This window comes from Terrapene carolina, unplaced genomic scaffold (genome assembly GCF_002925995.2).
Source record: "Terrapene carolina triunguis isolate 2854851 unplaced genomic scaffold, T_m_triunguis-2.0 Scaffold88, whole genome shotgun sequence".
Lineage (NCBI taxonomy): Eukaryota > Metazoa > Chordata > Testudines > Emydidae > Terrapene > Terrapene triunguis.
Window position 1 is genome coordinate 7,446,371 of NW_020664439.1, and position 14,478 is coordinate 7,460,848.

Consider the following 14,478-nt stretch of genomic DNA (forward strand, 5'->3'; position numbering starts at 1 on the left):
TAATTGATTAATAGGTTGCAGGTCTTTTTAAATACTGAAGTCAATGGAGCAATGCTGATTTACACCAGCTGTGGATCTAGCCCCTTGTGTACAGCCAGTGACTAATGCAGACATCTGGTAGAGTGAGGTGTCAAGCACTCTGGGCCATAAACTTAGGTGGGATAAATGATCTGGCCTCTCATTATTTGTATTGCAGTAGCAGTTGGGGTGGACCAGGAATCCCATTGTGCTAGCCACTATACAAACACAGAGCAATGAGTGTTGAAAATCATTTTGTCCCATCTCCATGAGCAGTCAAAAAAAAAAGGGGGGGGGGGGGGGGCAGCAGCTCATTTCCTGTACTGAGAAACTTAACAATGTTCACATAGAAGTTTTGAAGTTGTCCTCAGGTGGCTTTCACAGTTAACTTCCCATTGAGATGAGTGGTGGTGGTGAAGGCTTCACAAGTTGCTGCCAGGATATGGGTGCTGTGAATACTTGATAATATCTAAATAAACCACTTGCAATAACTAATTCAGGAAATTAATGGAGCCAGCTGAGCATCTGGCCTCAGGTGTTTAAACTAGCAGCCAAACACTGTCAATCCTGATTGAGCAGGGAGCTTGTGGGGTGTGTGAGAGAGGGGCTGTTTCTGATACATTTTGTTAGGGAGTTGTGTTCTGAGAGCATACAGAGCTCTTCTCCCGTATTTGGCCAAATGCCTACCAATAGTAAGCATACAGAAGTGAATCTGCTGGTGTGAGAATGGCTTAAGGAGTTCTTAGCACTGGATGAGGCTCAGAATGGTGCCTCTCCATGAAAGTAACTGGTCTCCTCTTCCAACCTAACTACACACTTATGGAGGGAAAACAAAACACTGCAGTGCCCATTACTAGCATCTGCCAGTGCACTTCAGGCTCTGAGTATATGGCTGTGGGGCTTCAGTAAAGAACACTGCAGAGTGTGCTGGGCAGTGAGAAATCTCAGGTTTGCTTTGTGAATGTTTGAACTGCTTGAAGGTTAATCAAACGACAGCTGCCACTCGCTCAAGAGCATCAATAATTTGATTTCCTGTTTTGGGGAGGGCAGTGGAGTATGAAATGAAAAACCTATCGATGTACATTTGAAAAGAAGGGTCTTGACTGGGGGAAAACTGTTTAATTAAAATAGTAATGGCCAACTATATGTCAGGAACCAACAAGCTAGCCAGGATTGCGATAAGGGCTCTATTCCATAAACTGTGTGTGCAGCTGCTTGCCTGTGACATTTTTGGTCTGTTAGACCTTTTGCTTTTCTTTCCCAACCCAACTTCTCTCTTTTACCCCATAGTTATGGTTGGCTCCCACAGCAAGAATCTTCCAGGATCCAGCACCCAAAGAGTAGGATATTGATTGATTGAACTTTACAGTAGAACCTCAGAGTTACGAACGCCTCAGGAATGGAGGTTGTTTATAATTCAGAAATGTTTGTAATTCTGAACAAAACATTATGGTTGTTCTTTCAAAAGTTTACAACTGAACATTGACTTAATACAACTTTGAAACTTTACTATGCAGAAGAAAAATGCTGCTTTCCCTTAATTTAGTAGTTTACATTTAACACAGTTCTGTACTGTATTTGCTTTTGCTTTTTTTTGTCACTGCTGCTGCCTGTTTGGGTACTTCCGCTTCCAAATGAGGTGTGTGGTTGACTTGTCATTTTGTAACTCTGATGTTCATAACTCTGAGGTTCTACTGTACCTCTTCATCACAAGCAACCTTTTCTCCCTTCAAATCTCTATCTTCACATACCACTAAGTATTTTTCTCAATGGAAGGAGCATAGCACCTTCCAACCTCTCCCGACGCCCGGGATAGCAGCTTGTCTCACTCTGTGTCAGACAAAGGCTGTTTCAGGGTTCTCTGAGTAGCATCCATCCACGTTTTTAATCATCACCTGAATTAGCCAGTACATGAAAACACGGCGGCAGCATATGGCACTGCCTGTACTAACCTTCCTCTCCATCCTGCTCCTCACTGCACCAAAGCTTTAAACCACAAATTAAATGAGATAATCTAATCACACATACCATATTAACTACCTGGTGGGGGCAGGCTTGTCCAAAATATAACTGCCAGGTGAAGTGAAACTGTTTCAAGTCAATAGAGAACTTTAAAGTAGTTGTTGGGAAAACAATAACACTCACAAAATGAGCATTCTTCACTCTCTTCCACCACCCCTCCACAAAACACCAACCCCTTCCTTCCTGCCCCACATATAGGCAGACCCACAGATATATTTACATCAGCAAGATGTACCTGAGAGCTTATAGAAAGAACGTGGGGTCATTCCTTCTCCACTTTGCATTGCAGTAGATCTTTTCATAATAAGCCATTGATCCAGTTCTAGTGCAGTGGAAATTGCATGATCTGCCTTTTTCCACTAAGCAACCCCTTGTCTTAAACCATCACTTTACTTTAAAGTATTCCCAATGTGTCTTGTACTATTTTGTTTGACCTTTCGCTAAAGATCCCATCTGCTCGACAAATGTTTTTGCTGCCCCCTTAGGGAGGTTACTTGAGAGCAACCCCTGTTTCATGTTACTTTTTTAAATACAGTAGTCTTATTGCGGTTTATATCACTCTTATTACAATAACATTTTGTTTATTTAAGGACAACAAGAATCAGGATCCTGTCTGAAATTAAATTAAAGCAGGGGTTTCTCATTTCTATGATTTAAAACTGACTTGCTAACATCTCGAGTTGACTTGAAGTTGGATCCTGTTGTATAATGCAAACCCTCTTGAAAACTAGGGGTTTTCCAGAAATCACATCTAAACGCCCAAAAGCTAAACTAACACAAAGTCTGAAAGGTGCCCTAGTCATACAGAATAAAAGGCCAATGTAATAACCAACTAAGATTCTTAAATAACTTTAGTTAAGCAACGTGGAAATACCAAATGGTGCCCACAACTGAAATAAAAAATAATTTTGCTCTTTATAGCCATAGTAATGTACAACAGAATAATAGCAACTGTATATACACAGGTTTTTCCAGTACTTTGCTGAGTACAGTCCTTCAGACTCAACTATATAATTTTACAAAGAAGTGAAAAATACAAAGGGCAAGAACAATCTAGTAAATGGGATTTTCACAGGTTCACAGGGTGTTATTTTAATGCCTCCAACCTACTTAGGTTTTATATATATTGCAACAAAAGGTAGAAGCTGCCTTAGTGAAGGTCTCAAAGAAACTTTAGTTATGGAACTGGTCAGGAAAAAGTATCATTGTGAATACTTTTACCTAGCCTGGCAGTATGTCATATAGGCATCAAGGCGCTACACAATGATTTAGCTAAACACGCCTGAACTAAAACCCTGAGAAAGTTCCAAGCCCAAAGGATTTTGGGGGACAATTCAGTTCTGGATCTGAATTTTGAGTTCATGCCTACCTGTAATTTGAATCCCCAGGACTCTCGTTAATCTGTATGTCATTATGGAGGCTGGATATTTTCCTAGACTTTCAGTGTAGGGGGATGAAGGAGAGTTTATAGCAGCCAGGAGGAAGGTACCTCAGTACTCACCTGAACTCCTTGAGCTTCTAGCATGTATTCGGATACCTCTGGTAACATTCACTGGAGCTTAGAAAAGGCTGAGGATGTTGATGGAGCCCTTACAAGGAGAAAGGGAAGTGAGGGAGCAGGAGTCCTGCTGGGAGAAGAGGAAGTAGCATGCAAGAATACATTTACTAGAGCTGTTGCATAGCTTTGTGTTGGAAAATGCCAAATTGCTGAAACAACTTTTTGCAGGAAAGGGACACTTTTTGTCAGGAAAGTTTCTACAATGGAACTTCTAGAGAGAGAGACCCTAGTAATTAGGACACTCAACAGGGATGTGGTAGATCTCGGCTCAAGACTGTGCTCTACCTGATTGGGAGAAGGGACTTGAGGCTGGGTCTTCTACATCCCAGGTGAGTGCCCTGACCACTGACCTACAGTCAATTGTGTGTCTCTGACCAAATGAATATTTAATTACAAGTGGAACATCCCCAGCAGGAGCCCATGACCCACCACAGAATAGCCAATATCCTTATGGCTAGGGCACTCTGCAGAGATTGGATGGGGCATAGAGAATGAAGGCTATGCTGTGTGAGACAGAAAGGGCACAAAGGCAGCAGCTGGACAGATGTCCTAATCTGTCCCTTCCCCCAGGTTTGTTCACCCCCAAGAATTCTCCATCCTTCTCAGGCTTCCCGGTCCCATTCACTCCCCTCCTTTAGCTCTCCCAACCCCTCCCCTTGTATCCCAGCTGGCCTGGATGCCCCAACTTCCCTGCCTACCTACTTTTAGGGATTGTGTACGGGGAAGGGGTTACTAAGGAGAGGATAAGCTTCTGCCTCCTCCCACACCGGCTCCCACTGCATGGGATGAAGGAGATAGACCCTGAAGGGGAAATAGTGATTTATTCTTATCAAGAAATGGCATGCACTGAACTGAACTTGACTGCTTAGGGAATTGACCGATCTCCTGAAATTTCAGTCTGTAAAATACTTGGCAATGGATCTGCCTTAAGTCAGGAAAATAAATAACTCATATACTCTGAAACATAATTATTACCACTGGGAAATGTGTGCTTTTAATGTTCCACAGGGTGTATGTTCTTTTTCTAGCAATGTAAACAGTGAAGCTACTGCTGCCTCAACAACACTCTGGCCTTCCACCGTTTTCTCACGTTTTTGTATATGCCATGCAAAATCCATCTAATTTTAATCTCCTCTTTTCTACTAACAGGGAATTCTCTTTTCTTTGATCCAGAGTCTGAGCATAAGACAAATCTCTCAGGAGATTTCTTTTGTTCCTAACCTCTCAGATTATGTAGGCCTTTCTGGTTTATCAACCAAACCTCTGTTGAGGTGAGTTATTGCCCTATTTGTCCACTATCTCCACAATGTCCCTCAAAAGAACATTGCTCTGAAAACAACATCAAGTCCAGGTAGTTTGCTACATTTATAAAGAGCAGAAAAAGAAAAGAACCAGGTTAATAATTTACCAAGAGGACTGTGCACGGAGAGTGGTAAAGAGAGGAATATTTCACACCACCTGTCCAAGGCAGCATAAAGAAAAGGAATTGCTGACAAGAAGCTAGATGTATTCCCTGGTTTAAAATCTAATTTCTATCCTGAAACAAAAAAGATTAGTTTGAAAAAGTGAAAGGTCTTTTAATAAGTAAGTCTGTGTTGTTGTTATTTTTAAATCACTTTCCCATTTTTCAAACTAATTTGATATTGTACTTGGTAGAGAACAATGAATGGAACAGGAAATGTTTTCAATCTCTTTGGCCTGAGGAGCAAAGACACCACATTGTGTGTGCTCTCACATAGTTATCAGTCAAAAAAAAGAGCAGATTTAGAGAGACTGATGTTCTTTAGAAGATCGATAAACACCCAACATTCACTGATGGTCCTAAGCTAGTCTCCAGAGATACATTGGAGGAGGTGCAACTCAGTGAATTGTAGGTTGACTTGAAGACTCACCTTCTAAGAAAGACAAAATCGTGTGAAAGGCAATGGTGGTGACTATGCGTAGAGGTTAGAGGGAGATGGGGAAGAGGAAATGTTCAGCAAGGTGCCATTTTTGGACAGGACTAGTATTCAAAGAATACTACTAAGCAGCAGTCTTCCATGCATATCCAAGTGCAGATTTTATCCCTTGGTGGAGATTTGCTGTCTTGGGTAAAATGTGATGCAGCAGCATCCACAGTGTCCATATTTTGCATGTATGCAAAATATATATACATACTACTTATTTATTATTGTAAATATATATGTAAACACAAACTTTAAATTGAAAAACCCTATAGATCTGCAGTGTGTTTACTGGATGTGTTCAGCCCAGACATAATTACAGAGGAAAAACATTAAGCATCAGCACAGAGCACATTTTGTTTAAAAACATCTGACTCTACCTCTTATCTCAGTGTGTTGTACATACATTTCTATTTCTAAAACGTACTTGCTTCTGAGGGAGCTAATTTTGCTGCCTCCCTGATCCTCCTCAGCTACAAAGAGACTACTTCCTTGGGACTAGTCAAGCGCTGACTTTTAACCATGTGCTTAGGCCCTGATGCAGCAAAGCACTTATGCCATTGTCAAAAAGAAACTGAATTAAATTGGACCTGGTGTCCAATTCAGTGTCCTTCATAAGTTTGTGATGTCCACCACTGTAATACCAACCAATGTACATTAGCTATGAAATTTAGACAACGTATGTTGGTTTCTGCTCATGTTTACAGTAAAATAAAAGAATATTTAAAATGTACTTACCTGCTTTATAGCACATAGCAGCTTCCCATAAGAGTAAACAATAATGAAAAAAGGAATTACAAGGCAAAAGATGAAGAGACATATGATATACGATATATTGTTAGCATCCCTTGAATGCCAGTTTACTGAACATGTTGTCCCTGGTCCTTCCGGTCCATAGCTACTCCATCCAAAAAGGGGTGGTAAGGTCCAGAATAAAGAGTACATCCATGATAAGAAGATTCCCATCCATATTTTCCTATAGTTTGTGGCATCTGCTTCTGTAGTTCCCATCATTGTACAGTAGCGTTCATAAGAGAGCACAGCCAAAGATATAAGTGAAACTGTACCTGTAATAAAATATATATAGTTTATTACCAAAAACAGCTGAATGAAGATTTAATTTTTGCTGGTATATATTGTCACAAAAGGTATTAAATCAGAAATCATGGACTAAATTAAAGATGAGATTGAACCCCAACGTTTTCTGGAACAACATTCTCCAAGAACTGGGAGTATTCTGATTTAATTTGGCCAATTGTAATTAGGAGCCAGCTGTGGAGTTTGGATCCAGATCCGCATAGTCTGAGATGTTCAAATAAGTACCTGACTAATATAAATGTGTACTTTTTTTTAGTAACAGGGATTCTAAAATTTTCAGTCTGTGTAAGAATCAAGACTATAAAACTTCTATGTTTCAATTTTTATATAGTCACTAGGGTTTAAATTCTGGTCCCATGTAAGACAATAAGAACTCAGAAGCCATTATGATGGGTAACATAAAAACGTAGACAGACAGATTTTTTCATTAACTGCAGTGGAAGCAAGATCAGATCCCTAAGGTCTGAAATTTCAGCTCTTGGCCACGTTTTTTGCATGCACATAATAAAGCCTTCACTTTCAAGTGTAGTTTTTTACCTACAGAGTAAAACCTAAAATATTACTCAAGACACAGCATGATGTGTACTAGGGTTTGCACTCTTGGACCTCAAAGGGGCCAAAACCAATTGCATTCACATCATTGCAGGCTGTCTATATAAACGTTTATAGTCCCAAGGTATTAATAATATCAGTCTCTTCAAAAAACCCAGAAGCACATAATGATCCCCAAAAGTGTATGAACAAAGCCTTGAAGAGAGACAGATTTTAATCCTTGAATTGTCTGCCTTTGTTTTTGATGGCATTTCAGAGGAAACAGAAGTGAAAAAGGATGCATCCTACATCTATCCATCATGGGTGAAGTTCTGAACTAGCTAATAAATCACTCTTAAGAGGGGGGAAAGCCTCTAAAATGTCATACCACTGACAGCTGAAGAACAGACAGATTGGTCATGTTAGTGAGTGCCAAAGGTTTAGTATATACACACCCCATGAGGCTGTCTCTCTCCTTCTCAAAGAAAGCTTAGTGGTTGTGGGGAGTGTCATATTGATAATGCTTGAAAATTAAGTCCTCTATTTATCTGGCATTGTTGGAGACAAGGAATTTGCTCAAAGTGAGCAAAAGAAAATAGATTAATGATGGGGTGTTGTCTGGGCACCCACATTTGAAATGCTAACCCCACTCCCCTACTATGGGGATCTTCAGGACATCTGCACAGCAGCCAATGGGGGTTGGAGCATGGAAAATTCCCAGCAGAAGAAGAGAAACAGAAAAGGTGGCAGAGATTGCTTTTAAATGTGATGTTCTCCTGGCAAGAGCACTCTTCCCTCACAAGAGGAAGCCCTACTGGAGGAGTAAAGCCGGAGGGGCTTCCCCGAGGACATTGACCAAATTCAAAATATTCTCAGGAGTGCTGAGGGCTCTGAGGAGGGAGTTGGTCATTCTGCATAGATGACTCTACTGTGCGGTCTAAACATCAAAGTGTGTGTGTTTAAGAAGTTCCTGTAAAAAGCCTGTTTTCCTTGCTTTAAATGGTATGTGGTCCCTGAGGGTTTCAACTCTAAACCAGAGTGACCACAGTGGGTCTCTGGAAGAGTGTAAGTAAGAGGCTTGAGAGGTCTCAGTACTGGCTTTGGGGCTTAAGACAGTTGAACTGTGGAGTCCCTCTTCCCACAAAGGGTTCCAGATCAAGAGGTCTGACCGTGGGAAAGTGCCTTAGGAGCATCACAGACAGAAGCAGTGACTGGACTCTGCCCAGATGCAGATGGCTTGGAAGCCCTTGGGATCCAAAGTTTGGGTCCAGTGATAAGAGACTAGCGACCTGCCACTAGGGGGACTTCGCCAGGTCTGTGACCCATTCTATTAGGGCCTGATCTAACACCCATTGAGGTGAATAGATCTTTTTCTATTGACTTCAATGGACTTTGGATAAGGCCTTTAAAAACAATGTTTAAGATCCCAAATCATTAACATTTTTTATTTTATCTCTTAGATTCTATTTTACAGGAAAGGCCCATATAAGTAACTCAACCTTTTTCTACTTTGCATGTGAAATGCCTTTTGATTTCAGTGGGTGCTCTGCATGTAGAACAGCTGCACAATCAGAGCCTAGACTGTCAACAAAAGACAACGTGAAAGAGATGGGTGATTGAAGGCTCTGTCCAGCTAATGCACATAAAAGCTCTGCTCTGATTGAAATAAGCACTAGGACATTCTTATATATCCATGCCTTGATATCAGATTAAGCAAGCAGATGGAGCAATGAGACTTTGATTTAAATATATCTTTTAGTGGAAATAAAACAAACTGCATGACTGTGATCACCCCCACACACACACACAACAATAGAAAACTATCCTCCCATTTTGTAAAATACCAGTCTGAAAACTTTGTCTTCTATCCTCTGCTTTATATAAAAGATCAACTGGTTTTTATTCAGCTGTTTTATGCCATGCTGCAGTTTACACTTTTGTAGGTATTTTTAAGCAGCCATGAAGTGCAGAGACTAACTCTGTTGATCCATAAACCTCTTAAAGAGATGCCTAACATGCGTCATACTGAGTCTCTCACTCTCAGCTTGAAAGTGTCTTTCATCAACTCCACCAACTTCTGAGATGAAAAAGGAAAACACAGAAATGTGTGTGTTTGGAAATTCTCTCCAGGCCTGAGGCTCCCCTGCCTTGCACCTTGTATAGTTATTTACACCTGGGCAAAGTAAGCATCAGATGCTACCACCTACTTAACAGAGTGGAGAATTTTGAGTTGGTAGCGTTTCCCCCCCACACTTTGAACGAGGTGTCAAGCAGTGGTGATTTAGGTCCACTATCTATAATACCACAGATATGCATGAGCACAGTTCTACCTGCAACCTCAGACTTTTTCTAGCTGTGGTATCATTCCCCTGATAAGCTCTCAAGAAGTCTATACTTTCTAGGACCTACCACAGAGAACCAGCTAATCAATGTTATAACCCTCCCCACCTCCAATAGGTGGCATCCTCGTGCCTTATTGTAAAAAATATAGCATTCCAGATTTGTTGCTCCCAATGCTGAATTAACACTATTAAAAGCTGTGGTATCTGGGGTATTATTGCCAAACATGAAAGCTAAGTATTTTCTTACGCCATAGAAGCACAGTTGTCACTTAGCCTGCACGTTAACAAAATATTCCAGTGTTTAAAGATGTCCAAATGTTTGGAAAGTAACTGCAGCATGGTTAATGCAGTGGTCCAAAACTTCAATAAGTAGTAATACTCAGCACAGTTCCCCCTGTGGTGGGAGTAATCTTTGCAGCTTCTCAGTCCAAATTTACCTTAAAGCTCTTGATCAACACAGAGTTTATAAATACATATAGAACTTTAATATCCTCAACATGGATAAAGGAGATCTTACAAAAACATGGTGTGACCCTTAAATAGCAAGAAAATAAACATGGACTTTGAAGAAAAGAGATACAAGTAGATAAAATATATTCCAGCATATATATGGATTTCCCAAAGCCTTGGTATACTCCTGAGAGCTGTAACACTTACTCCACCCAGGGTGTCTCTGAAAGCTGTTTATCAAAGCAGAGCTTTGCTTGCTTGAACTCTTTGATAGTTCTCTCGTTGTACAGCTATCTCTGTCTGAGTACTCTCAAAATGTGCCATTGGACTTTCCTCATAGCCCTACCCTGCTCAGAGTGGACACTTGGGCTTCCTAGGTATATGCTACAAGAGAAGCAGCAAACAGCCCCTCTGGAATCAATCTCAGCTATACAGAATGGAGAAATAGTATCTCATCTGTTAATACATCTTTTGCAGCACAGACAGGTGAGTGAACAGGCTGAGAATACATTATGATTCTGGCAATCATCAGTGAAGTCATTTTAATTCAAAGGAGCCTAGAGAGGTTAGAAAAATGCAGAAAACAGCAGAATGAGATTGAATTTGGAAAAATGCAAGGTTCTACATGTGGAAGGACACAAACACAGACGGAGGGAGGGAGATACCTGGAAAGCAACAATGCTGAAAGAAACACAAGATAATAATGGACATCTTGTTGAAAACTATGTGTAATGTGGTTTGGGAGCACAGAAAGGACAATATAGTTTATGGTTGCATGATATCTTCAATGGGAGTAGAGTTAGGCCAACACTGATTGCTTTTGAGACCCTGGATTAAAAAATACCTTAATATCACCATTTAGGATACCAAATTCCAGTCTTTCAGAAACAGATTTTTTGTTTTTCTTTTGCCAAAAAGCTTGAGGTTTCTTTATTTCAAATTAAGTTTTTGGCCCTTCTAATACACTTAGGGATTAAAACATTAACATTATTCCTATAAACTCTGGGTATGTATAGAAACTTTGAGACCTACCCAAGCTTCCAAACTTTAGGAGTGTCACTGGTATTTACTGAACAGTCTAAATTGTCCTGATTTGTGTTTTTCTACTACATTGTTTTTGCTGGGCAGGAAATTAATTCCTTGTCTCTTTCCCCTTCTGGTCACTTCTTTTTTGTCTCTGGACAACTCTTTTCCATGGTCATATTTTCAGTATGCAAACAGGTAAATGATGGAATACAAATAATGACTGATGAAAATAGAAAATCTCTGCAGAATTTTCACATGCTGTATGCTCTCCAGACATCTTTCAAACTTTTCCCAAAGATATTTTACACCTAATCATGTCTTGCTGGTTGTAATAACTACTTTTATGGTTCTGGGTGATTGTCTGCTATGACTCATCAACTCAGCCATTACTTGCAGGTCACCTCAAAGCTTTTTCAGATCATTAACCAAGGTGAAGCACATAATTATCTTCATCATCACACAGCTCTTACAGGATGGGGAAGAAAAAGCTGTGCTTCAGGAATAGTAAGGAAGGTCTTACTCAGTATTTACAATACTTGTGATATTGAGTATTTGGGTTTGCATGGGCTTTCCCCCCTTTGAGGAGCTCTCCAATTCCCCAATGCAGCATTTTCAGGGGGGCGGAAGGGTCTTTTGGACCTCTGCAGGATAGGTTAAGCTGTCCCTAAACCCAGGGACATGGCCACAGGCCTGAGTGGACAGAAGCTGGGTTCCTCAAGTATTGTAGTATTTACAGTATTGCCAACCAGAATCAAGCTCCCCCCCCCCCCAAAAAAAATCATGGAATTTTCTTAAAAATCATGTTGTTTTTTTAAAAAACAATACATTTTAGGTTCTTTTTATTTGCTTTCTGGTTTCTGTCTCTTTAGGGTGCACTCAAACCATATTTTCAAGCTTTTCTCCAGAACTATTAGGGCCAGGTGCTCTATGTGATAATCTCAGTATTATTTTATTTGAAGTAATCATCAGGATTCCAGGAGCTGGTCCTTTAAGGAAAACACCAAACATCGTAAGACTTGTGATAAAGCACTGAGAATTGGCAACACTCTGAACCGAAATTGCTGTTGAAAGGTACTAACACTGAACACCAATGCTAAACATAATCTACCTTCCAGTTCTGCAACAGCTGACCTTGAGTCTTTAAGTCTGACATGGAAGCTAATGATGGATAAGCAAGAGACCGACTCCTGGCAAATGCAAAAAACATTGTGCAAGACCGTTTTAGAGGAAGTTGTTACCAAAACAAAACAAACAAACCCAGACTAAAATTTTAAAAAAAAACTGCCTTGGAAACACTGATTTGATCAGTTTACAGGCCAAATCTGGATGGAAAAGTGAACAAATACATACTAGAGCACCAGATCAGGACTGTTCTGAAGGCAACAGAATACAAAAAAATGGTATGCAACTCTCTCCCTTTTATGACCGACTCACTGATGAATGGAAATACATTTATTGCATGACAAGATCAAACTTCTAGAAAATCAGGGAATGTTAATACTTTACAAATATTGGGTTACTAGAGAGAGAAGATGATCTCATGAAGTTTTGAAGTGAGATTCATAGGAAGACCCACTGCTCACAGATGGAGTCTGCTCATGAGAGAGGAGAGTGAACATTAACAATTCCTGGTACAGTGACTGTTTGAATCTCAGATTTAAGAGACACAATAAATATCCTAGCAATGACCCTACAAACAAAAAAAAGATGGACTGTATAGAACACAACATCCTTATTTCCCAATTTTGGGACTTAGCGTCACATCTAGCAATGAAAATTGCAGCTAATAATGCAATATTTTACCATTTGAAACATTAAGACATTTTTATTTTCCTGTCTAATCTGAATGTTATCTTTGCTAGGTATAATAATCTCTCTTCTGAGATATAGGTAATACAGAGGTCCTACTTGGTAAGTGCAGTGCAGTGTTATATAGATGTAATTGGAATTCGAAAATAACAGATAGGTAAATGAAGCATATGATTGTTGTTTGGATTTTGCCATATGTATTGCTCCTGTGAGGAGAAAACAAACTATAATGTTAACATTCAATTTGTGCTAAGGTATTTTAACAGTGTGCTGGCATATCTGTAACTAAGAGCATAATTTGACTAAACACAGATAACTGGTACTGACATGCATAAAATTGAACCTTTTTCTGTGTTTAAAATGCAACCACATGCATTTGGGATACAATTCATATCACTGCATACTTTTATTAGAGAGAGGCTACAACAAATACCCTGAATCCAAACTGCACATGTGAACTTTTTATCTTTAGAACCAGCACAACCAAAAACTCAGTTCAGAACATTCCTGACCTTGGGGATTCACAGTCTGGATCTGATGAAGGGCTGGTTTCAGTGTTATCACAGCTCATTATTAGTGAGCCTCAGTAGTGAGTCCATGGTTAAGGTTGTGTCCAAGCTTCCATTGTAAGTCTTATTTTTTTCTACCCATCTCTAAACTTATGATTGGAAATAGTGAATTGTCTGAAAATGTGTGTGGTTAAAATATTTTCAGAGAAAATTGTTCCAGAGAATTTTGAAACTAGAAGATTTTAAACAAAAATCCTTAGGATACTTAGTTTTTGTTCTGAACTTTACCAGTATCTTCAGGCACCTTTTTCTTACCACAGAAAGCACTTAAGAATTCCAGATTTCACTTGTGTAAATCGGTCTCACCACACTCAAGCACAGAGTAGTTTTCTCAGAGAAGGCAATTTAAAATAAGTTACTCATGGATCATCTTTATTAAGGACTGGATCTCCACTAGTTGCCTGGTGATAAAAAAGTTGGGAACTTTAATTTCCTCTTAACAGGTGCACAGCACCTGTTACAACATGATCCAGAATTGGGAGCTTTGGCTGCCAGTGGCTAAGAGAGCTTCAGGCAAGAAAACTCCTTGGGAGTGGAGGGGGAAATGAGAAGAAAATTGGAATTCCCTCCCCCTATTTTTCAAACCAGCACAGCTCCATTGACTTGACTAGAGCTATGCCAATTTACACTAGCTGAGGATCTGGCCCCACAGTTATAAAATGAAACATTTAAGTCTCCAGCAGAGCTTTGGTGACAGAGCTTTTTGTGGCCTGACACTGTTCACACATCCAAAAATCCATAGCAATTAACTTGGATTATAAAGTTAATAAAGTTCTGACCTTAATAGAAATATCTCTAAGCACTAGATCTCATCAAGGGTTCTTGTGTTTGATGCAAATAAAGCAAATCTGAAGTTTCTAGGCCAAGCTGCTTTTGAGCTTAAGACCTGACAAAAAAAAGCATTAGAAGAATTTTCAAAGAGTAAATTACTTCTATTTTTTATTCTATCCGTATTTTAGCAGTAGCATGTCTTATTCACCTTAGACTCTTCCAAAACATTCTCCTGTGGCCAAAATCTGCAAAATTTTAAGCATATCAATTTTGACAGGGCTGGGTGTGCATGTTTATGGCGTCAGCCAGGCATGTGATGGTTTGTAGGCAGGACACAGATG

At 39.8% G+C, this 14,478-nt stretch overlaps 1 protein-coding gene across 1 annotated transcript in view; it reads right to left on the bottom strand.

Moving 5' to 3' along the window:
- The window catches only part of LOC112122670 (vertebrate ancient opsin-like), a 156,530-nt gene that overhangs the window by 134,591 nt on the left and 7,461 nt on the right, over positions 1-14,478 (bottom strand). The window contains exon 2 of the mRNA XM_024221410.1: positions 6,280-6,608. Coding sequence (XP_024077178.1) covers positions 6,280-6,608 — 329 coding nt within the window. The remainder of the gene's footprint in view (positions 1-6,279; positions 6,609-14,478) is intronic.